Here is a 22,389-nt window from a genome sequence, read left to right on the forward strand (position 1 = left end):
TCAAACATGGACAAAAGAGCTGAACTCCTGAGGTGAGGTGAGAGTGACTGCCCTTAACACCAAGGCAGCATTTGACCAAGCCTGGCATCAAGGAGCCCTAGATAGTAAGAGTTTCTATGGATATTTAAAAATAAAAGAGTTAAGAGTGTGTTGGGGAATCAATAATAGAAAATAAGGAGAGGGCAGACGAATTGAACAGATTGTTTACATCGGTCTTCACTATAGAGGATACAAGTAACGTCCCGGAACTAGCTGTAAATCAAGAAAAGGAAGGGAGGCAGGAACTAGCAAGTAATTAGCAAAGCTAACAGGATGTTATTGTTTATTGTGAGGGGAATTTTATACAAGAGTAGGGAGGTTATGCTTCAGTTATACAGGGCATTGGTGAGACTACATCTGGAGTACTGTGTACTGGTATCCTTATTTAAGGAAAGATGTAAATGCATTCAAAGCAGTTCAGAGAAGTTTTACTAGAATAATACCTGAAATGGGCGGGTTATCTTATGAGGAAAGGTTGGACAGACTAGGCTTGTATCCGCTGGAGTTTAGAAGAGTAAGAGGCGACTTGATTGAAACATATAAGATCCCAAGGGGACTTGACAGGGTGGATGTGGAGAGGATGTTCCCTCTTGTGGGAGAATCTAGAACTAGAGGTCACTGTTTAAAAATAAGGGGTTGCCCATTTAGGACAGAGATGAGGAAAATATTTTTTCTCTCAGAGTGTTGTGAGATTTTGTAATTCTCTTCCTTGAAAGATGCTTGAGGCAGAGTCCTTGAATATCTTTAAAGCAGAGGTAGATAGGTGCTTGATAAGCAAGGGGTGAAAGGTAATTGGCGGTAGGCAGGAATATGAGGTTAAAATCAGATCAGTCATGATCTTATTGAATGGCGGAGCAGGCTTGAAGGGTCTAGTGACCTACTCCTGCTCCTAACTCGTTTGTTTAGATGTAACTCAATAAAATTCCAACCACCAGGGAAGTGGTACTGAGCAAATGGTTAGAGCTGCGGGCTGACTTCATCCTAAGGTCTTAAAAGGAGTGGCTAGTGAAATAGTTGATGCATTGGTTTTAATTTTCCAAATTCCCCTAGATTCAGGGAAGGTTCTATTAGATTGGAAAATCGTACATATAACTCCTTTATTCTGTTCCTGTTTCATTGACCCATGGATCAAAGTAACATCCATGTGGCATATAATGTTGCCAATGCCCTGTAGTATATTGGACATTAAGTCTTTGGAATGTTTCAAGGGCTGACCAGCTGCCAAATGGCAAATGGTTAAAACAGTACTGTCCAAAGGGCATAATGAAAGTAGTTAAGAATTTGTACTTCGAGTCCAATTGCAATTGCCAAAACCCACAGCTGGCAACAAGTTTGTTGAAGACTTTTTGCAAGTTTGGCCAAGTTGTCAACTACCAATGCCGTTGGAAGTATTTCTCTTTCCACTGCCTTGTTGAGGTGTGTTAGATCAACATAGATAGGAATGGAGCCATTAGGTGTGGGACTGATACCATACCAGAGCAAAACCGGGTTGGTTTAGTGATGGGCAAAATGACTCCTTTATGCAGCACTGCCTCAATCTCACGCCTGATTCTTTTCAGAAGTGGGTGTGGGACCTTCCTTGGCATGAATAGACAAAGGCACTCAGCGTCCGTCTTGAGTATAATGTACAGGCTTACCCAAGCCCATAAAAATTGTGGGGAATTCCCTCCTAAATTTGTGATCATGTATTTCCGCATTGACCTCATCAACTTTTAGAAGCAGGTTCAGAACTTTGCAGGCTTTTCTGCCCAACAAAGAGCACTCTAGATTCTTGATAACATACAGTGTTTCGGAAACTTCTCCATCTTTGTTTTTCAGTGTCACCTCAAGCTGGCCTTGAACTTCATTCCCCCGGGACCTTGGAGGTGAATAGAGGATAGTTGTGGTGTCACTTCATTCAGCCATGAAGCTCTGTCAGATAACACTGAGGCACCAGCTCCTGTGTCTAGTTTGAATTTGGGTCAAATGTCCACTTAGATTAATGTCAGCACTCAGCATCGCAGTATCTTTACGTGCAGAAGGAGGCCATTCGGCCCATCGAGTCTGCACTGGCTCTCTGAAACAGCATTCCACCTAGTCCCACTCCCCTGCCTTATCCCCGTAACCCTGCACATTCTCTCTCTCCAGGTAGCAATCCAATTCCCTTTTGAATACCTCGATTGAACCCGCCTCCACCATTCTTTCACTCCTATGCTGGTTTGTATTTTCCTTTACTTCTTCGAGGAAGATAATTTCTTGGTTGTCAAAGTCTTGAATTTCTTGGATGGAGGTTCCTTTCACAGATTTTTCCTTCTGTCTTATAAACACCAATTTCCTGGAATGGCAGGCCACTTGAAAATAGTCTAATTTTCCACAGCCCTGGCACCTGGGCAATTTGTATGGGACATTCTTCCCACTTGTGGACCTTCTTCCTGCCACAGAGGGGAAATGGGGCTTTGTGCCTTTCCAGGGCGTTTCCCTAGCTGCTAACTTGCTACACTTTTGGTTTTAGAACCAACCAATTGAACAATTTCACTGATCTGTTCTTGGGGAATTTTCGTCACATCTCTGACAAAAACCTCATTCCGCCTTCACTCTTTGGCTTGTCTGGCCAGTTGTAGAGCTCTGCTTAAATTTAAATCTTCCCGAGATCGTAAGAAGACAGACAGATTCTCATGTAAAATGCCAACAACTATTGTATCTCCGATCAGGCCGTCTCTTGATCAGGTCGTCCATACTCACAATTTTCGGCGATTCATTGGTTAATGAGTCAATCCCTTCACCCTGTTGTTGACTTCGTTGATTAAATTTTTTCCTTCTCAATGACAATATTTTCACAGAGACTGAAGTATGAGCTAAAGGCTCCAATGACATTCTTGTAGGAACAACATAAGAACTAGGAGCAGGAGTCGGCAATTCAGCCCCTCGAGCCTGCCCCGCCATTCAATACGATCATGGCTGATCTCATTTTGGCCTCAACTCCAATTTCCCGCCCTCTCCCCCATAACCTTTCAACCCCGTTACTAATTAAATATCTGTCTATCTCCTCCATAATAAAGGAAGCAGTCTCATTGTTTACCACATTGTCTGCTATATTCCCAAAAGCATAGAACAAAGTGTTAACTTGATCTTTGTTCTCTTTGCTCGCACGACCTGAGGCGTTACAGTACCGGGTAAAACGTCTTCGTCGATTTTGCCATTGCTCAACCTGTCTAAAACCCTGTATATTTTGAAATGATTCTGGTAGGGGCAAAGTAGTAGCAATTTCCCACCCTGATTCAAGGTTGTCTTTTTCAGCGCTGCGTGTCTTGCCAGGCACCGGGCTTCCCTCATTATTTTGTTGTCTCTGGGCGTGGGTGGTGGACTCAAAGTCCTTCAACAGCTGAACTGCACTGTCGCTGGGCTTCACTTGAGGCTTTTCCTGTTGTTTTCCACTGTGTCCCTTGTTATGACTGATGTTGTCAGTAAAGCGGAGTTGTTTAAAAATCCCAGATTGGAAACATTAAACAACTGTCATAACCTATAATTTTAAGTGTTATGTTCGAGATGCGACTCTAAATTCAGGAATCAGACCATCAGTTCTCGAGGTTTTACATTAAACTAATTGAAATTTAATTAATTTACACAGGTTAAAAAATATATATACACATGGCTACAAATTACTACTATCATAACTTTTAACAAATTCCCAAACTAATCTCCGTTAAGGCAACAGCAGCCCATAAGGCAGAATTTTCTGCCTGTCGGGCGGGACATTTGAGTGCGTATCTGATCGCCGCCCGCGATTAGGTCCGCGCCGCCATTTTACGCGGGCAAGCCAATTAAGGCCCGCCCAGTGTAAAACACGGCTCCCAAGGACAGTGGGAGTGGGCGGGCAGCGGCTGGACTGCTATGATCGCCGGGTCCAATGGTGACCCGACAGCCTGTTTAAAGAGCTCCTGCAGCCTTGCAAAGGCTGTCAAACATGGCCAGCAGAAGGGTTCCTCAGACCGCTGCTGGTGAGAAGACCAGGCAGGAGGGTAGTGCAGGGGAGGCACTGTGCCCCTCGTTTTTCAGACGATTGCCGTGCTGCCCTCCTTGCTATGGAAGGTTAGACCATGTGGTGCCAAATGTGATGTAGCAGCATTTGGCCAAGGGGGGAGGGACAGGCCTGGCATCTTTGTGTGAGTGTTCGGCAGCTGCAGGGTGAGGAGGCACTGGAGCCCTGCAATGTCCCACTCTGGTTAGGGTGGGACAGCAGTGATGAGATTCCAGGTACAAGGTGCACTAATCAATGCTCCTCTCTCCTTTTTGGGAGAAGAATGCACATAATGCCGCTGAGCGGGTGAGGACTGGCGGAGGGCCGGCCCAGTTGGCAATCATTACCAGGTTCGAGCAGGAGGTCTTCGATCTGCTCTCAGGTCCACCAGTGTCGGTGAGGCTGGAGTAAGATGGGAAGGTGTGTTTATCCAGCACTGAGGTCACCATCAGTGTCCCAGCAGCCATGGCTGTGCTGAATGTTCAGTGATTGAAGTTTGCAACATGGCTTGACCATTGCTTATGGAAGGATGAGCGCATAATGATCCGGGGAACAGGGATGCACATTGACATTGTCTCCATGTTAACTGATCCAATGTCCTTGTTCTTCCTTTCAGCATCAGCGGAGCAGGGCCGGGAGGAGGAGCAGCAGAGGCCCCCTCTCATACCTGAGGGTCCTGAAGCCTCCGACTCACCAGCGTCACACCATCTCTGCCAGGCAGGCACCAGTGCAGATACTAGCACCTCGGTGGGAATTAGATCATCGACTAGTGTCCCGGGGCACAGCGTTGAGGGCACTTCAGTCACTGGAGGAACTGACGGAGACAGAGAGTGCCCATGGCGCCAGCAGTCGGAGGACTGCAGGGGACCAGGCACATGCTCAGTTGGTGGCTGATGATATCCCTCTGGAGTTGTCCATGAGGCAGCAGACTCTGGAAGTCCAGCAGGGTGTGCGGGAGGATCTGGAGGAGATACATGAGGCTATGCTTGGCTTGGTCTCCATGGTGGAGGAGTCCACGCAGACCATCACCGATGCAATAAGCCTCATGGCCGAGCGCCACGCCTCCTCCATGGAGAGAGCAGCCACTCTCGTGGAGAGGCTCCTCCAGGAGACCAATCAGGGCTTTCTGGTGATGCGCTTGGACCAGCAAGCCCTTGCATCGGCATTGACTGCAGCTGGTCAGTGCCAGTGTGGGAGATGGTCTGGGCACCAAGTTTCCCAGTTCGGTGCCCATCCATCCACGGTGAGCAGGGAGGTCCGAAGCAACCTCACGTCGGCGCAGCAGCTGCCTGCCATCTCTGCGGGCTCCTCTCAGGGCGCTCCGGATGAGGGCGGCAGCTCCTCCGCCCCTCTCCCACTGACCATTGCATCCGGTGAGGCTGCGACGATTGGGGAGGTGCCAGCTGTGGAACTGGCCACTCCCTCCCAGGCGGGGCCAGCACAGGCTCCACGGGTCAGAGGACGACCGCCAAGGTCATCGAGGCCAACAGGACAGCAGAGTGAGCAGGCTGTCTCAGGTGCCACTCCCAGCGACGGGGGAGCACCTAGACGTAGCACTCGAAAATGTAAATTTAAGGCACCTTAGGCACACCAGGGGTTTCTCACTGGTGCTTTTGTGTTGCCCCCGCAATGAGGTCATGATTAGTTGGTGTGGTGTTTAACACCTTTGTCATTTTGTTTCCTCAAGTGCATTTTGTTATATCATTAAATTTACTCATGTGACCATGGCTGAGGGTGACTCTTTTCCTCTGCAGGTGGATGGTTACCCATGGCGTTATGAGTGAGTTGTGTCACATTGAGCGTTAATGATAAGGCCCTTAGTTAATGTTCCTATCCAGGCAGATTTTGCACTCAGGTATCGAGTATGGAGCCTGCAGCACAGGCCTGTCCTGGAGGTCCAAATGTGGTGTTCTAGCTGAAGGTTCATTGTATTAAAGCCACCCGGGTGTCCCTACTTCCCTGGAGTATGACCGGGTCAGTGTCTACCCCCTCAGCATTTCCCTGTGCATGCTCATCCTTGGACTCACTGCTGGACTCATCGTGTGCAGCCGCAGCAACTGTGGCTACATCTTCGCCATCCACTGCGTCCCCCCTTTCCAGTGCAAGATTGTGGAGAGCGCAGCATGCAACCACTATCAGTGACACACGATCTAGGGGGGTACTGGAGTGCGCCCCCTGAGCGATCTAGGCATCAGAAGCGCATCTTGAGAAGACCGATGGTTCTCCCAACCACAGCCCTTGTGGAGTCATGGCTCCCAGCTACTCAGCTTCTGTTCTTGGATGGCGGAGAAGTGTCATGAGCCACCTTCTGAGGGGATAGCCCTTGTCACCCACCAGTCATTCATCCAGCCGGGCTGGAGCACTGAAGAGCCCTGGCACCTGGGAGTGTCTCAGGATGTAGGCGTCGTGGGAGCTGCCTGGATACCTTGCACAGACTTGTAGAATCTGCATCCTGTGATCACACACTACCTGAACGTTCATGGAGTGGAACCCTTCCTGTTGACACCTGCTAGCACTTTGATGGCCACATGTGTGCAGCCTATAGCACCCTGGACACGGGGGAAGCCAGCAATGGCCGTGAAGCCTCTGGCTCGCTGTGCCTGACTTGCCTGGTCGCAGCGGAAGTGGATGAAGGTCAATGCACGCCTGAACAGAGCATCTGTAACCTGCTTGACACAAGTGTGGACAGCTGATTGGGAGACACTGCAAAGATCACCCACTGAGCCCTAGAAGGAGCCAGAGGCATAGAAGTTGAGGGCAGCTGTGACCTTTAGAGCCACTGGCATGGGGTGTCCACCCACACAGTTAGTGGAGATCTCAGGGCCTATCATCTGACAGATAGAGTTGACTGTCTTCCTCGAGAGACAGAGCCTTCTTTGGCACTGCACCTCAGACATATTGAGGTAGCTGCTTCACTGCCTGTAAACCCTGGCAGCAGGATAGTGTCGTCTTCTACGGCCCCTTCCACCTTGGACAACCTCTTGGCCCTGCGCCCCTTGTGCCTGCGCCTGTCCTCCCAAAGGTGGCTTCCCTGGAGGCTGAGTGTGTACTCCTGGCCTTCTCCCCCTTCTAGCCGCCCCTGCCTCCTCAGAGGAGCTGCCTCCAGTGGACAGTTCAGCTCCCATTCCCAGGCTAAGGGAAGGCTTCCTGAAACCTGCAGGCCCAAAAAAAGGTTCCTCACTGCAGAATCCTGACCTGAAGCTTGAGAGTCCAGACCAAGCAGCTGGTATAAGTTTTGAAGTATTTCTGTTCACGCAGGAAAGTATCAGTAACCTTCCAAATTAAATATCTGACTGAGCACATTCGTGACCCCACTGACCCCTCTTATCCCGCCCGTAGATGAGGTTTATGAAAATGTGGCCTACCCACCTGCCTGTTGTGCCTGTGTGCCGACCCGAAGATTGCACAGGCGCCGAAAAATCACCGTCAATTGGTGCCTCGAGTGACCCATTGAGTAATGACGGGTGCGCATTGGAGATCATTGTGCGCCCACCCACCGAAATATCACAATGGCACACGGTGAAGTCGGGGCGCTCGCCCAATGTCACCGCGCGTCATTTTATGCGTCGGCATGCAGGGCCTGCCCCCTGCACACCAACGGGGAAATTCTGCTCATAGACTTAACCAGACACCAGGCAAAGCATTTTCACCTTAGGAATTCAAAATGAGGTTCTTTTCACTTTGGTTCCTGTGGAGTCAGTTGGAGGTTTACAGCTGCTTTTGAGCTCTCATCGCCTTTGCTGTGCACACCCGAAAACTGCTGTCTTGTTATACCTACCATCATTGACTGAAAGCAAATTCTCATTGTCTCACCAGCCTCTCAGAACTCCACCTTTTAACAACGAAACCTCTTTCATTGTACTAATTGTATTAGTAATATAAACATATTGCTTGGTAGCTGTTAGATAGGCGTCAGTTTTCACCCCACTTCTTGAATGCTCTGTTCAAGAAAATACAAATGCACACTATCTCTCTTGCACATTAAAACTAGTACCCATCAAAGCACCCGGACTAGCTGGCTTTAGTCCAATTAAGACACACCCACAGACTAAACCTCTATTTTAAAAGAAAAATATTTTCCAAAATATTATATACATTAATAGCTTCATGACACGCTGTGGGTGTAGTCACTGCTGCCAGCGTCTGCTATTGTGATTTTATCTTAGGATTCATTAACTTCCTGTTCCGGAAGAAATGTTGCTAGAGGCAATGATCTTCTATTGAAAACACATTTATTTACATACTAACTATTTACAGAGGCTAAAAAAGACCAAGACACAGGTGGAGCTACTCTCTAAGATACTTCTAAGTCATTTTCCCTCAGTAAGGGACATAGCTCCTTACACACATGCTTAGGAGCTATCATTAGAGTTAACCCTTTAATCTATATTCCCCTACCACGTCATGTGCTCTCTGACCTCTCACGTGACTGCTCCTCCCTCTCTATCATCTCCCTCACCAACATGTTCAAAGTATGTATCTAACACTTGACCTACATCATTATTGTTGACGTTTTTATTTTTGCTGCTAGACTTTGTTTTTATCAACAGAAATGACATCAGATTCGCGGCCCCGGAACGCCTCACCTCATCTCACCCTTCAGAGCGACATCGATGCAGAGGAATGGGGCTCTCTCAGGACAGGTACAGCATGGGGTTAGATACAGAGTAAAGCTCCCTCTACACTGTCCCCATCAAACACTCCCAGGACAGGTACAGCATGGGGTTAGATACAGAGTAAAGCTCCCTCTACACTGTCCCCATCAAACACTCCCAGGACAGGTACAGCATGGGGTTAGGTACAGAGTAAAGCTCCCTCAATACTGTCCCCATCAAACACTCCCAGGACAGGTACAGCACAGGTTAAATTCAGAGTAAAGCTCCCCTCTACATGTCCCACCAAACACTCCCAGGGCAGGTACAGCACGGGTTAAATTCAGAGTAAAGCTCCCTCTACACTGTCCCGTCAAATACTCTTGGGGCAGGTACAGCAGTTTTATATGGAGTTAAGCTCCCTTTAATCTCACCTGAGCAAAAACAAAAATAAAAATACCTGGAAAAACTCAGCAGGTCTGGCAGCATCTGCGGAGAGGAACACAGTTAACGTTTCGAGTCCATATGACTCTTCAACAGAACGAAGGAAAAATAGAAGAGGTGAAATATAAGCTGGTTTAAGGGAAGGTGGGACAAGTAGAGCTGGATAGAGGGCCAGTGATAGGTGGAGATTGCCAAAAGATGTCACAGACAAAAGGACAAAGAGGTGTTGATGGTGGTGATATGAGCTAAGAAATGTGGTAATAGGTGACATTAAGGGTAGAAAGCAGGACGAGCAAGGTACAGATAGCCCGAGTGGGGGTGGGGTGGGGGGAAAGGGATCGAAATAGGCTAAAAGTTAGAGATAAAACAATGGATGGAAATACATTTAAAAATAATGGAAATAGGTGGGAAAAGAAAATATATAAATTATTGGAAAGGGGGATCGGAAAGGGGGTGGGAATGGAGGAGAGAGTTCATGATCTAAAGTTGTTGAACTTAATATTCAGTCAATAAAGGCTGTAAAGTGCCTATTCGGAAGATGAGGTGCTGTTCCTCCAGTTTGCGTTGAGTTTCACTGGAACATTGCAGCAGGCCAAGGACGGACATGTGGGCATGAGAGCAGGGTGGAGTATTGAAATGGCAAGCGACAGGGTGGTCTGGGTAATGCTTGCGGACAGACTGAAGGTGTTCTGCAAAGCGGTCACCCAGTCTGCGTTTGGTCTCTCCAATGTAGAGGAAACCGCATTGGGAGCAATGAATGCAGTCGACTAAATTGAGGGAAGTGCAAGTGAAATGCTGCTTCACTTGAAAGGAGTGTTTAGGCCCTTGGACAGTGAGGAGGGGGGAAGTAAAGGGGCAGGTGTTGCACCTTCTGCGGTTGCATGGCAAGGTGCCGTGGGAGGGGGTTGAGGTGTAGGGGGTGATGGAGGAGTGGACCAGGGTGTCCCAGAGGGAACGATCCCTGTGGAATGCCGCCAGGGGGGTGAAGGGAAGATGTGTTTGGTGGTGGCATCATGCTGGAGTTGGCGGAAATGGCGGAGGATGATCCTTTGAATGCGGAGGCTGGTGGGGTGATAAGTGAGGACAAGGGGGACCCTATCATGGTTCTGGGAGGGAGAGGAAGGTGTGAGGGCGGATGCGTGGAAGATGGGCCGGACACGGTTGAGGGCTCTGTCAACCACCGTGGTTGGAAAACCTCAGTTAAGGAAGAAGGAAGACATGTCAGAGGAACTGTTTTTGAAAGTGGCATCATCAGAACAGATGTGACGGAGGTGAAGGAACTGAGAGAATGGGATAGAGTCCTTACAGGAAGCGGGGTGCGAGGAGCTGTAGTTGAGGTAGCTGTGGGAGTCGGTAGGCTTGTAATGAATATTGGTGGACAGTCTATCACCAGAAATTGAGACAGAGAGGTCAAGGAAGGGAAGGGAAGTGTCAGAGATGGACCATGTGAAAATGATGGAGGGCTGGAAATTGGAAGCAAAATTAATAAATTTTTCCAGGTCCAGACGAGAGCATGAAGCAGCACCAAAGCAGTCATCGATGTACCGGAGAAAGAGTTGTGGGAGGGGGCCTGAGTAGGACTGGAACAAGGAATGTTCCACATACCCCATAAAGCGACAGGCATAACTGGGGCCCATGTGGGTACCCATAGCCACACCTTTTATTTGGAGGAAGTGAGAGGAGTTTAAGGAGAAATTGTTCATTGAGAGAACCAGTTCAGCCAGACGGAGGAGAGTATTGGTGGATGGGGATTGTTCGGGCCTCTGTTCGAGGAAGAAGTGGAGAGCCCTCAGACCATCCCGGTGGGGGATTGGATGTCCATGGTGAAGAGGAGGCGGTTGGGGCCAGGGAACTGGAAATTGTTGATATGATGTAGAGTGTCAGAGGAATCGCGGATGTAGGTGGGAAGGGACTGGACAAGAGGAGAGAGAATGGAGTCAAGATAGCAAGAAATGAGTTCCATGGGGCAGGAACAGGCTGACACGATGAGTCTGCCAGGACAGTCCTGTTTGTGGATTTTGGGTAGGAGGTAGAATCAGGCCGTCCGAGGTTGGGAGACTATGAGGTTGGAAGCTGTGGAAGGAAGATCTCCAGAGGAGATGAGGTCAGTAACAATCCTGGAAACAATGGCTTGATGTTCAGTGGTGGGGTCATGGTCGGGGTGGGGGGGGGGGGGGGGGGGTGGGGGTAGGAGGAAGTGTCTGCGAGTTGAGGCTTAGCCTCTGTGAGGTAGAGGTCAGTGTGCCAGACAACAACAGCACCACCCTTGTCAGCTGGTTTGATGACAATGTCAGGGTTGGACCTGAGAGAACGGAGTGCAGCAAGTTCAGAGGGAGACAGATTAGAATGGGTGAGAGGAGCAGAGAAATTGAGACGACTGATGTCACGCCGACAGTACTCAATGAAAAGATCAAGACAGGGTAAGAATCCAGAGGGAGGGGTCCAGGTAGAGACCATAAGACATAGAAGCAGAAATTAGGCCCTTCGGCCCATCGAGTCTGCTCCGCCATTCAATCTTGGCTGATAAGTTTCTCAACCCCATTCTCCCGTCTTCTCCCTGTAACATTTGATCCCCTTACCAGTCAAGAACCTATCTATTTCGGTCTTAAATACACTCAATGATCTGGCCTCCACATCCTTCTGTGGCAATGAATTCCATAGATTCACCGCTCTCTGGCTAAAGAAGTTTCTCCTCACCTCTGTTCTAAAAGGTCTTCCCTTTACTCTGAGGCTGTGCCCTTGGGTCCTAGTCTCTCCTACTAATGGAAACATCTTTCCCACGTCCACTCTATCCAGGCCTTTCAGTATTCTGTAAGTTTCAATCCGATCCCCCCTCATCCTTCTAAACTGGAGGGAGAATATTGGAGGCAGGTAAAAGGATCCATTGAACGGGGAGAGGACTCCTGCCCAAAGAAGTGAGCACAGATATATTCAATGACTCAGGCTCCAATGGTCTCTGGGAAGAGAACTCCAAAGGTTAACAACCCTCAGAGAAGAAAAACACTCATCTCTGTTTTAAATGGGGGACCCCATATTTTTGAACTGTGTCCCCTAGTTCTAGATTCGTCCACAAGGGGAAACATCTTCTCAGCATTGACTCTGTCAAGTACCCTCAGGATCTTCGATGTTTCAATAAGATCACCTCTTATTCTTTGAAATTCCAACGAGTACTGGCCCAACCTACTCAACCTTTCCTCATAAGACAATCCCCTTCATCCCAGGGATCAGCCGAGTGAACCTTCTCTGAGCTGCTTTCAATGTAAGTATAACCATCCTTAAGTAAGGAGACCACAATACCACAACTGTACACAAAGCTCTAGATGAGATCTCACTAATACCCTGTACAGTTGTAATAAATGCCTTGAATACCTTGCATTCCAGTCACTAATTCTCAGAATAATCACTAAAATGTAGAGTGTGGATAAAGGGCAGTACTGACAGAAAAATGTCACTGTGCTAAACTGATTGAAGTATTTTCATTTCCACATAGACTGTCAGAGACCAATTCCTGCTCCCAGGAGATTGACTCTTCACCGTCTGACTGGAGAGAGCAATTCTCTTTAGGAACCATAAGATGTAGGTGCAGAAGTAAGCCATTTAGCCCATCGAGTCTGCTCTGCCGTTCAATGAGATCATGGCTGATCTGATAATCCTCAACTCTACTTTCCTGCCTTTTCCTCATGACCTTTGATTCCCTTACTGACTAAAAATCTGTCTATCTCAGCCTTGAATATACTTAATGACGCAGCCTCTACAGCCCTCTGCGGTAAAGAATTCCAGATTCACTACCCGCTGAGAGAAGAAATTCCTCCTCATCTTTGTTTTAAATGGGCGACCCCTTACTCTGAGATTATGCCCTCTGGTCCTAGACTCTCCCAGAAGGGGAAACAGCCTCTCAGCACATATCTTGTCAAACCCCCCTGAGAATCTTACATGTTTCAATAAGGTCGCCTCTCATTCTTCTAAACTCCAGTGAGCACAGGCCCAACTTACTCAACCTCTCCTCAGAAGAAAATCCCTTCATACCTGGGATCAACCTAGTGAACCTTCTCTGGACTGCCTCCAATACCAGTGCATCTTTCCTTAGGTACAGGGACCAAAACGCAACCTCATTACTGAGGCCATGGCAGGCGATGTCGTAGCTTCCATTACAGCACAAGCAGCAGTCACCTAGTGTCTGTGTGCCGCAGTGGAAGCTCAGACTGCTGTCGTCGTGCTTGTGGATTGCAGCGTGCAGAGGGGCTTACACGGTATCACAGCAAATCCAGCAATCTGATCTTCACCCTGGGCCAAGTGGAATCACAACCCTGTTGCCCTCTCTCAGCGTGACAGCATTCATTCTCCCACCACTGCCACTGCCCTTGCTTGTCAACCAGTCAGCCTTTGTCACCTTTGCTGAGATTCTAAACTCATCCTCCAAGGCCACTTGCAGCCTCCTGCACTGAAAGTCAGCAGCCTTCCACCAGCCCGTGCTGCTGCACTACAGCAGCTCTGACCACCAGAACAGACAAAGACTGACTAGTGGAAGACAGGTACAGAGCGACTGGTTAACCTTTTGTATATCATATCGCAACATTTCATTTAGAAATTTGATTTGAATTATTTATTTTCAAGTGGCTTTTACTTTTGCATTGTGAACAAGCTGTGATGGTCAGTTAGACAGGGAAGGTTGAATTCACTGACGGTGAATTGTACTCCAATGAACGCCTCACGGACTATCCAGACAGGAAGTGACATTTACCTCCCTTCCTGTTCTCCCCCTTCTTCTTGTCATGGGAACTGAAATGTTGTTTCAGTACCCCAGAGATCACATCCTGTGCAGCACTATTGCTTTTATTATGGACATGCGGCTCACTTCCCGGAAGGAAAAGCCAGTAAAAAACTGGGAAATAAGAATACTGGTCCAAACTGGTCTTGTATACCTTAAAATGGAACACCAGTAAAAAACTGGGAAATGAGAGTACTGGTCTGAGCTGTTTTTTTTTACTTTTGGGTTGTGTGTGGGATACACACTGGAGTTTTCAGCCTGGGGTCAGCAGATAATCCTAATTGCACATTGCGGTTTGGAATCACAGAAGTGTGAGGTGATGCATTTTGGTAGGAAGAACATGGACAGACAGTATGAAATAAGGGGTGAAATTTTGAAGAGGGTGCAGGAGCAGAAAGACTTGGGTGTATATGTGCATAGGTCATTGAAGGTAGCATGCCAGGTAGAGAGAGCAGTTAATAAAGCATCTAGTATCCTGCGATTTATTAATAGGGGCATAGAGTACAAGAGCAAGGAGGTTATGCTGAATTTATATAAGACACTCATTAGACCTTAGCTGGAATATTGTGTACAGTTCTGGGAACCACATTCTAGGAAGGATGTGAACACATTGGAGGGAGTGCAGAAGAGGTTTCCAAGAATGGTTCCAGGGATGAGAAACTTCAGCTATGAGGATAGATTAGAGAGGTTGGGACTGTTCCCCTTGGAGAGAAAGCGAAGGGGAGATTTCAGACATGTTCAAAATCATGAGGGGGCTGGACAGAGTAGATAGGGAGAAGCTGTTCCCACTTGTAAAAGGACCAAGAACGTGAGGGCACAGATTTAAAGTGATTTGCAGAAGGAGCAAATGTGATGTGAGAAAAAACTTTTCACAGAAGTGGTTTGGGTCTGGAATGCACTGCCTGGAATTGTGGTGGAGGCAGGTTCAATCAACGCATTCAAGAGGGTATTAGATGATTATTTGAATAGAAACAATGTACAAGGGTACAGGGAAAAAGCAGGGCAATGGCACTAGTTCATAATGCTCATTTGGAGAGCCAGTGTAGACGTGATGAGGTGAATGGCCTCCTTCTGTGCTGTTAATATTCTGTGAAGATGTTTCTGTGGTGGTTCAGCTGGTACAGTGGACTGTGGCAGAATGAAGGCATTATTCCTGCTGCCAGGATACTGGGCATTGATCTGCATGATTTGGTGTGTACGGTCACAAACTAGCTGGATGATCAGCAGTGGAATTCTTTTTGGTTCCGGTATCAGACTGAGTTGACATGTGGTGCCCACAGAGCAATGTGCATGCAGTCTAGACACCCTGGGCGTGCCTGCGATCCTAGAGGAGCAGCATACTCTCTTCCTCTGCTTGTATCTTGCAAGAGGGAATGGCATGGAGTTAATTATGTTAGCTTTCTGAAACCGGAGCCTCAGCAGTGGATGACAAACTACAAGATGTTGCAAATAGCTCCCCCAATGGCATGGAATGAGCCAGTCCCATAAAAACTAATCACCCACAGCTAACTTCACAGCCACAGGCAATGCAATCTTTGTCCATTTATGGGATTGCAGTTGTGGCTGCAGCAGATGCCCTCACTGATGGGCAAATGGCTCACACATCGTCCTTGCTGAGGTTTGATAGGGTTCCTGTTGCCCCCTTTTAAATGGTTCGTGGACTTCAGGGTTTATAAAGAACAAAATTACACAGACACAGTGCTTGGATCAAACAAGAGTTTAATGTTTTTTTTATTCACTCACGGGATGTGGGCTTCGCTGGCTGGGCCAGCATTTATTGCCCATCCCTGGTTGCCCTTGAGAAGGCGGTGGTGAGCTGCCTTCTTGAACTGCTGCAGTCCATGTGGTGTAGGTACACCCACAGTGCTGTTAGCAAAGGAGTTCCAGGATTTTGACCCAGCGACAGTGGAGGAATGGTGATATAATTCCAAGTCAGGATGGTGAGTGACTTGGAGGGGGACTTCCGGTTGGTGGTGTTCCCATTTATCTGCTGCCCTTGTCCCCCTAGATGGTAGTGGTCGTGGGTTTGGAAGGTGCTGTCTAAGGAGCCTTGGTGAATTCCTGCAGTGCATCTTGTAGATGGTACGCACTGCTGCTACTGTGTGTCGGTGGTGGAGGGAGTGGATGTTTGTGGATGTGATGCCAATCAAGTGGGCTGCTTTGTCCTGGATGGTGTCAAGCTTCTTGAGTGTTGTGGGAGCTGCACTCATCCAGGCAAGTGGGAAGTATTCCATCACACTCCTGACTTATGCCTTGTAGATGGTGGACAGGCATTGTGGAGTCAGGAGGTGAGTTACTCGCTGCAGGATTCCTAGCTTCTGACCTGCTGTTGTAGCCACAGTATTTATATGGCTAGTCCAGCTCAGTTTCTGGTCAATGGTAACCCCCAGGACATTAATAGTGGGGGATTCAATGATGGTAATGCCATTGAACATCAAGGGGTGATGGTTAAATTCTCTCTTGTTGGGCATGGTCATTGCCTGACACTTGTGAGGCGCAAATGTTTTTTGCCACTTGTCAGCCCAAGCCTGGATATTGTCCAGGTCTTGCTGCATTTGGACATGGACTGCTTCAGTGTCTGAGGAATCACAAATGGTGCTGAACATTGTGCAATCATCAGCGAACATCCCTACTTATTGCCTTATGATGGAAGGAAGGTCATTGATGAAGCAGCTGAAGATGGTTGGTCCAAGGACACTACTCTGAGGAACTCCTGCAGCGATGTCCTGGAGCTGAGATGACTGACCTCCAACAACCACAACCATCTTCCTTTGTGCTAGGTATGACTCCAACCAGTGGAGTTTTCCCCCTGATTCCCATTGGCTCCAGTTTTGCTAGGGCTCCTTGATGTCACACTCTGTCCAATGCTGCCTTGATGTCAAGGGCAGTCACTCTCACCTCATCTCGGGGGTTCAGCTCTTTCACCCATGTTTGTAACAAAGCTGGAATGAGGTCAGGAGCTGAGCGGCCCTGGTGGAACCCAAACTGGACTTCAGTGAGCAGGTTATTGCTAAGCAAGTGCCACTTGATAGTACTATTGATGACCCCCTCCATTACTTAACTGATGATCAAGAATTGGCTGATGGGGCGGTAATTGGCTGGGTTGGATTTGTCCTGCTTTTTGTGTACAGGACATACCTGGGCAATTTTCCACATAGCCGGGAAATGTCAGTGTTGTAGCTGTACTGGAAAAACTTGGCTAGGGGCATGGCAAGTTCTGGGGCACAAGTCTTCAGTACTATTGCCGGAATATTGTCAGGGCCCATAGCCTTTGCAGTTTCCAGTGCCTTCAGCCGTTTCTTGATATCACGTGGAATGGATTGAATTGGCTGAAGACTGGCACCTGTGATGCTGGGGACCTCTGAAGGAGGCCGAGATGGATTATCCAATCTGCACTTCAGGCCGAAAATTGTTGCAAAAGCTTCAGCCTTATCTTTTGCACTGATGTGCTGGGCTCCCCCATCATCGAGGATGGGGATATTTGTGGAAGCTCCTCCTCCAGTGAGTTGTTTAATTGTCCACCACCATTCACAACTGGATGTGGCAGGACTGCAGAGCTTAGATCCTTTCCGTTGGTTATGGGATCACAGCTCTGTCTATCATTTGTTGCTTATGTTGTTTGGCATGCAAGTAGACCTGTGTTGTAGTTTCACCAGGTTGACACCTCATTTTTAGGTATGCCTGGTGCTGCTCCTGGCATGCTTTCCTGCACTCTTCATTGAACCAGGGTTGATCCCCTGGCTTGATGGTAATGGTAGAGTGGGGGATATGCTGGGCCATCAGGTTACAGATTGTGTTCAAGTCCAATTCTGCTGCTGCTGGTGGCCCACAGCCATCATGGATGCCCAGTCCTGAGTTGCTAGATCTGTTCGAAAACTATCCCATTTAGCACGATGGTAGTGCCACACAACATGATGGAGGGTATCCTCAAGGTGAAGGCGGGGCTTTGTCTCCACAACGACTGTGCAGTGGTCACTCCTACAGATGCTGTCATGTAAAGATGCATCTGGGGCAGGCAGGTTGGTGAGGATGAGGTCAAGCATGTTTTTCCCTTTTGTTGGTTCCCTCACCACCTGCCACAAACCCAGTCTAGCAGCTATGTAATTTAGGACTTGGCCAGCTTGCTTAGTAGTGGTGCTACTGAGCCACTCTCAGTGATGGACATTGAAGTCCCCGCCCAGAGTACATTCTGCACCCTTGCCACCCTCAGTGCTTCCTCCAAGTGGTGTTCAACATAAGAGGAGCCCTGATTCATCAGGTGAGGGAGGGCAACACATGGTAATCAGCAGGAGGTTTCCTTGCCCATGTTTGACCTGATGCCATGAGACTTCATGGAGTCCAGATTTGATGTTGAGGACTCCCAGGGCAACTCCCTCCTGACTGTATACCACTGTGCTGCCACCTCTGCTGGGTCTGTCCTGCTGGTGGGACAGGACATACCCAGGGATAGTAATGGTGGAGTCTCGGACATTATCTGTAAGGTATGATTCCGTGAGGATGACTATGTCAGGCTATTGCTTGACTAGCCTGTGAGACAGCTCTCCCAATTTTGGCCTCCAGATATTAGTAAGGAGGACTTTGCAGGGTCGACAGGGCTGAGATTGCCGTTGTCATTTCCAGTGCCTAGGTCGATGCCGGGTGGTCTGTCCAGTTTGTGACTTTGTGGCAGTTTGTATAACTGGCTTGCTCGGCCATTTCAGAGGGCATTTCAGTCAACCACACTGTGGATCTGGAGTCACATGGAGGTGAGGCCAAACCAAGTAAGGATGGCAGATTTCCTTCCCTAAAGAGCATTAGTGAACCAGATGGGTTTTTACAACAATCAACAATGGTTTCATTAGACTTTTAATTTTAAGTGAATTCAAATTCCACCATCTGCCATGGCAGGATTCAAACCTGGATCCCCAGAGCATTATCCTGGGTCTCTAGTCCAGCGACACCATCGCCGCCCTCTATTGAACCCACTAATACCCCTAATACAGGTACTTCTATGATTAATGAAAATAACACAGGAAAAACCCCAAAATTAAAACAACACGTCCTCAGTACAAAACCTCCTGTGGCCGGCTGAACCTGACACCCCAAATCCCAGTGAACCCAACCCAAAGTCACCACGGCTTAGTTTAAAACTTACAAAGCATAGACAAAGTACTACATCTGGTCCCAAAAACTTCCGAAACCCTCAGACCAATATTACTACGATATAGATGGAAAGAAAACACTTGACGCCAGGATTTTCTCCTCGTCGGGCGGGCGGGAGCGGTTAGGAAGTCGACCTCCGCCCGCGATCGAGCCGCGACTGCCAACTAATGCCCACCCCAGTGTGAAACGCATGCTGCAGCGCTGCCTATGTGTCAGGGGGGAGGAGGGCGAGCGGGGGAACTTTGCGCACACACACAGGAAATGCTCCCTGAAGCAGAGCTGCCTCAAACAGATGAAGATGTAAAAAAAAATTAAAACAAGGAATTGTAAGGTGTTAAAAAACATGTCCCCTTGTGACACACGAGGAGACATGTTTTTTTTAACACCTTCAAATTCTTTGTTTTTAATTTTTCACACTAATTTCTAACATTTTAAAAAATTTTGTTTTAAGTGATGGATCGAAACCTCATGCCGCCCGTGGATGAGGTTTCGCAAAAAAACTGCAAAGGCCACTTGGCTTTTTCGCCTGCCTGCCTGCCAAATGTAAGGTTGGATGGGCAGTGAAAAATTTAATTCAATTAGGTTGTTAATTGCCTAAAAAGGCCTGTTAATTGTCGGCGGGCGTGCTGCCAACTGCCGCACGCACCCGCCAAAGTATCGCGCAAGTGCATGGTGACATCGGGAAGCTTGTCCGGCGTCATCGCACGTCATATTATGTGTGTTTGGGTCAGGCATGTGTCTGCCCAACGAGCAGACAATTCTGGCCTTACAAATCACTGGCAAAAACACCACGCTTTTACCCCAAACCCTTACAGAACCCTCAGACCAATATCACTACAATTTGGCTGAAACCACTTACAATTCCCAACACAACTGGTCTGTCTGGTGTTGATTGTAGGTCCTAAGCCTAGGTGACCAGTCCTGACCCTTCTCCCGATTGCAGCAAAGAAACTCTGATATGCTCGACTTTTTTATAATAATTTAGCTCAGGCATATCATAAGAACATAAGAACTAGGAGCAGGAGTCGGCAATTCAGCCCCTCGAGCCTGCCCCACCGTTCAATACGATCATGGCTGATCTCATTTCGGCCTCAACTCCAATTTCCCGCCCTCTCCCCATAACCTTTCAACCCGTTACTAATTAAAAATCTGTCTATCTCCCCCTTAAATTTATTCAGCGTCCCAGCATCCACTGCACTCTGAGATAGTGGATTCCACAGATTCACGACCCTTTGAGAAAAGTAATTCCTCCTCATCTCTGATTTAAATCTACCACCCCTTAGCCTAAAACTATGGCCTCTCATTCTAGAATGCCCCACAAGGGGAAACATCTGCTCCATGTCTACTTTGTCTATCCCCTTTAGCATCTTATATACCTCAATTAGATCTCCTCTCATCCTTCTAAACTCTAGCAAGTATAGGCGTAAACTGCTCAATCTCTCCTCACAGGACAAGCCCCGGATCTCTGGAATCAATCTAGTGAACCTCCTCTGAACCGCCTCCAATGCAAATACATCCTTCCTCAAGTAAGGGGACCAAAACTGTGCACAGTACTCCAGGTGGGGTCTCACCAATGCCTTGAACAGTTGCAACACTTCCCTATTTTTATACTCTATTCCTTTAGCAATAAATGCCAAAATTCCATTTGCCTTCCTTATTATCTGCTGTACCTGCATACTAGCTCATTCATGCATGAGGACACCCAGATCCCTCTGCACTGAAGCATTCTGAAGTTTCTCTCCATTTAAATAAGTCGCCTTTTTATTCTTCTGGCCAAAATGGATAACCTCACACTTATCCACGTTAAACTCCATCTGCCAAATTTTGGCCCATTCACCTAACCTGTTCATATGCATTTATAAATTTCTTATTTCTTCATTGCAACTTACTTTCCCACCTATTTTGGTGTCATCTGCAAATTTAACTATCCCTGAATCCAAGTCATTAATATAGATTGTAAATAGTAGGGGCCCAAGGACCCTGAGGCACCCCACTAGTTACAGCTTGTCATCCAGAAAAAGACCCATTTATCCTGACTCTCTGCTTTCTGTTGGTTAGCCAATCCTCTATCCAAGCTAATATATTACCCCTAACTCCGTGTGATCTTATCTTGTATATTAATCTGTTGTGTGGCACCTTATCAAAGGCCTTCTGAAAGTCCAGATATACTACATCTACAGGATCGCTATTATTCAGTTTGCTTGTCACATCTTCAAAGAACTCTAGCAAATTAGTCAAACATGATTCACTCTTCATAAAACCACGCTGACTCTGATGGATTGCATTTTGACTTTCCAAATGCCCCATTACTACTTCCTTAATAATGAATTTCAACAATTTCCCAACAACAGATGTTAAGCTAACTGGTCTATAGTTTCCTACCTTCTGCCTCCCTCCTTTTTGAATTAGGGTGTTATATTAGCATTTTTCCAACCCACTGGAACCTTTCCAGAATCCAGGGAATTTTGGAATATTATAGCCAATGCATCCACTATCTCCACTGTCACTTCCTTTAAGACCCTGGGATGTAGGCCATCAGGTCCCAATATCTTGCTCAGTACTTTTTCTCTAGTGATGGTGATTGTTCTAAATTCCCCCTTCTCTGTACCCTCTGCACTATCTGTTACTACTGGGATGGTACTAGTGTCCTCCACTGTGAAAACTGAGGCAAAATATTGATTAAGGGTCTCTGCCATTTCTGCATTCCCCACTATTAACTCCCTAGTCTCGTCCTTCAAGGGACTAACATTCACTTTAGCGACTCTCTTTCCTTTTATATACTTGTCGAAGCTTTTGCTATCAGTTTTTACATTTTGCGTTAGTTTTCTTTCATAATTTACCTTTGATCTTTTTATTTTTTTTTAGTAATCCTTTGTTGATCTTTAAAAGTTTCCCAATCTTCCAGCCTGCCACTGATCGTTGCAATTTGGTATGCCTTAGTTTTTGCCTTTAAGTTATCTTTAACTTCCTTGCTTAGCCATGGATGCTTTTTCCCCCTCACACCATCTTTCTTCCTCATTGGGATATATTTTACTTGGGAGGAATTGAATATCTCCTTAAATATCTGCCACTGTTCATCAACTGTCCTCCCTTGTAGTCTTCCTGCCCAGTCCAGTAGGGCCAAATCTGCCCTCATGCCTATGTAGTTTCCTTTGTTTAACTCCAGAACACTAGTGTGGGACTCACATTTCTCGCTCTCAAACTGAACTTGAAATTCTAGCATGCTATGATCACTCTTCCCTTGAGGATCCTTTACTATGAGATCATTAATTAATCCTATCTCATTACACAAAACCAAATCCAGAATAGCCTGCTGCTTGGTTGGTTCCACAACATATTGCTCCAAGAAACAATCTCTAATACACACTATGAACTCTCCCTCAAGACTACCCTTGCCAATTTGACTA

At 47.3% G+C, this 22,389-nt stretch overlaps 1 protein-coding gene across 1 annotated transcript in view; it reads left to right on the forward strand.

The window, feature by feature from the left end:
* LOC144688610 (uncharacterized) overlaps positions 1 to 22,389 on the forward strand; it is an 89,267-nt gene that overhangs the window by 6,805 nt on the left and 60,073 nt on the right. The window contains exon 2 of the mRNA XM_078555388.1: positions 8,587 to 8,679. Within this exon, the coding sequence (XP_078411514.1) occupies positions 8,589 to 8,679 (91 nt within the window). The 5' untranslated portion in view covers positions 8,587 to 8,588. The remainder of the gene's footprint in view (positions 1 to 8,586; positions 8,680 to 22,389) is intronic.

Source organism: Cetorhinus maximus, chromosome 1, assembly GCF_964194155.1.
Source record: "Cetorhinus maximus chromosome 1, sCetMax3.hap1.1, whole genome shotgun sequence".
Lineage (NCBI taxonomy): Eukaryota > Metazoa > Chordata > Chondrichthyes > Lamniformes > Cetorhinidae > Cetorhinus > Cetorhinus maximus.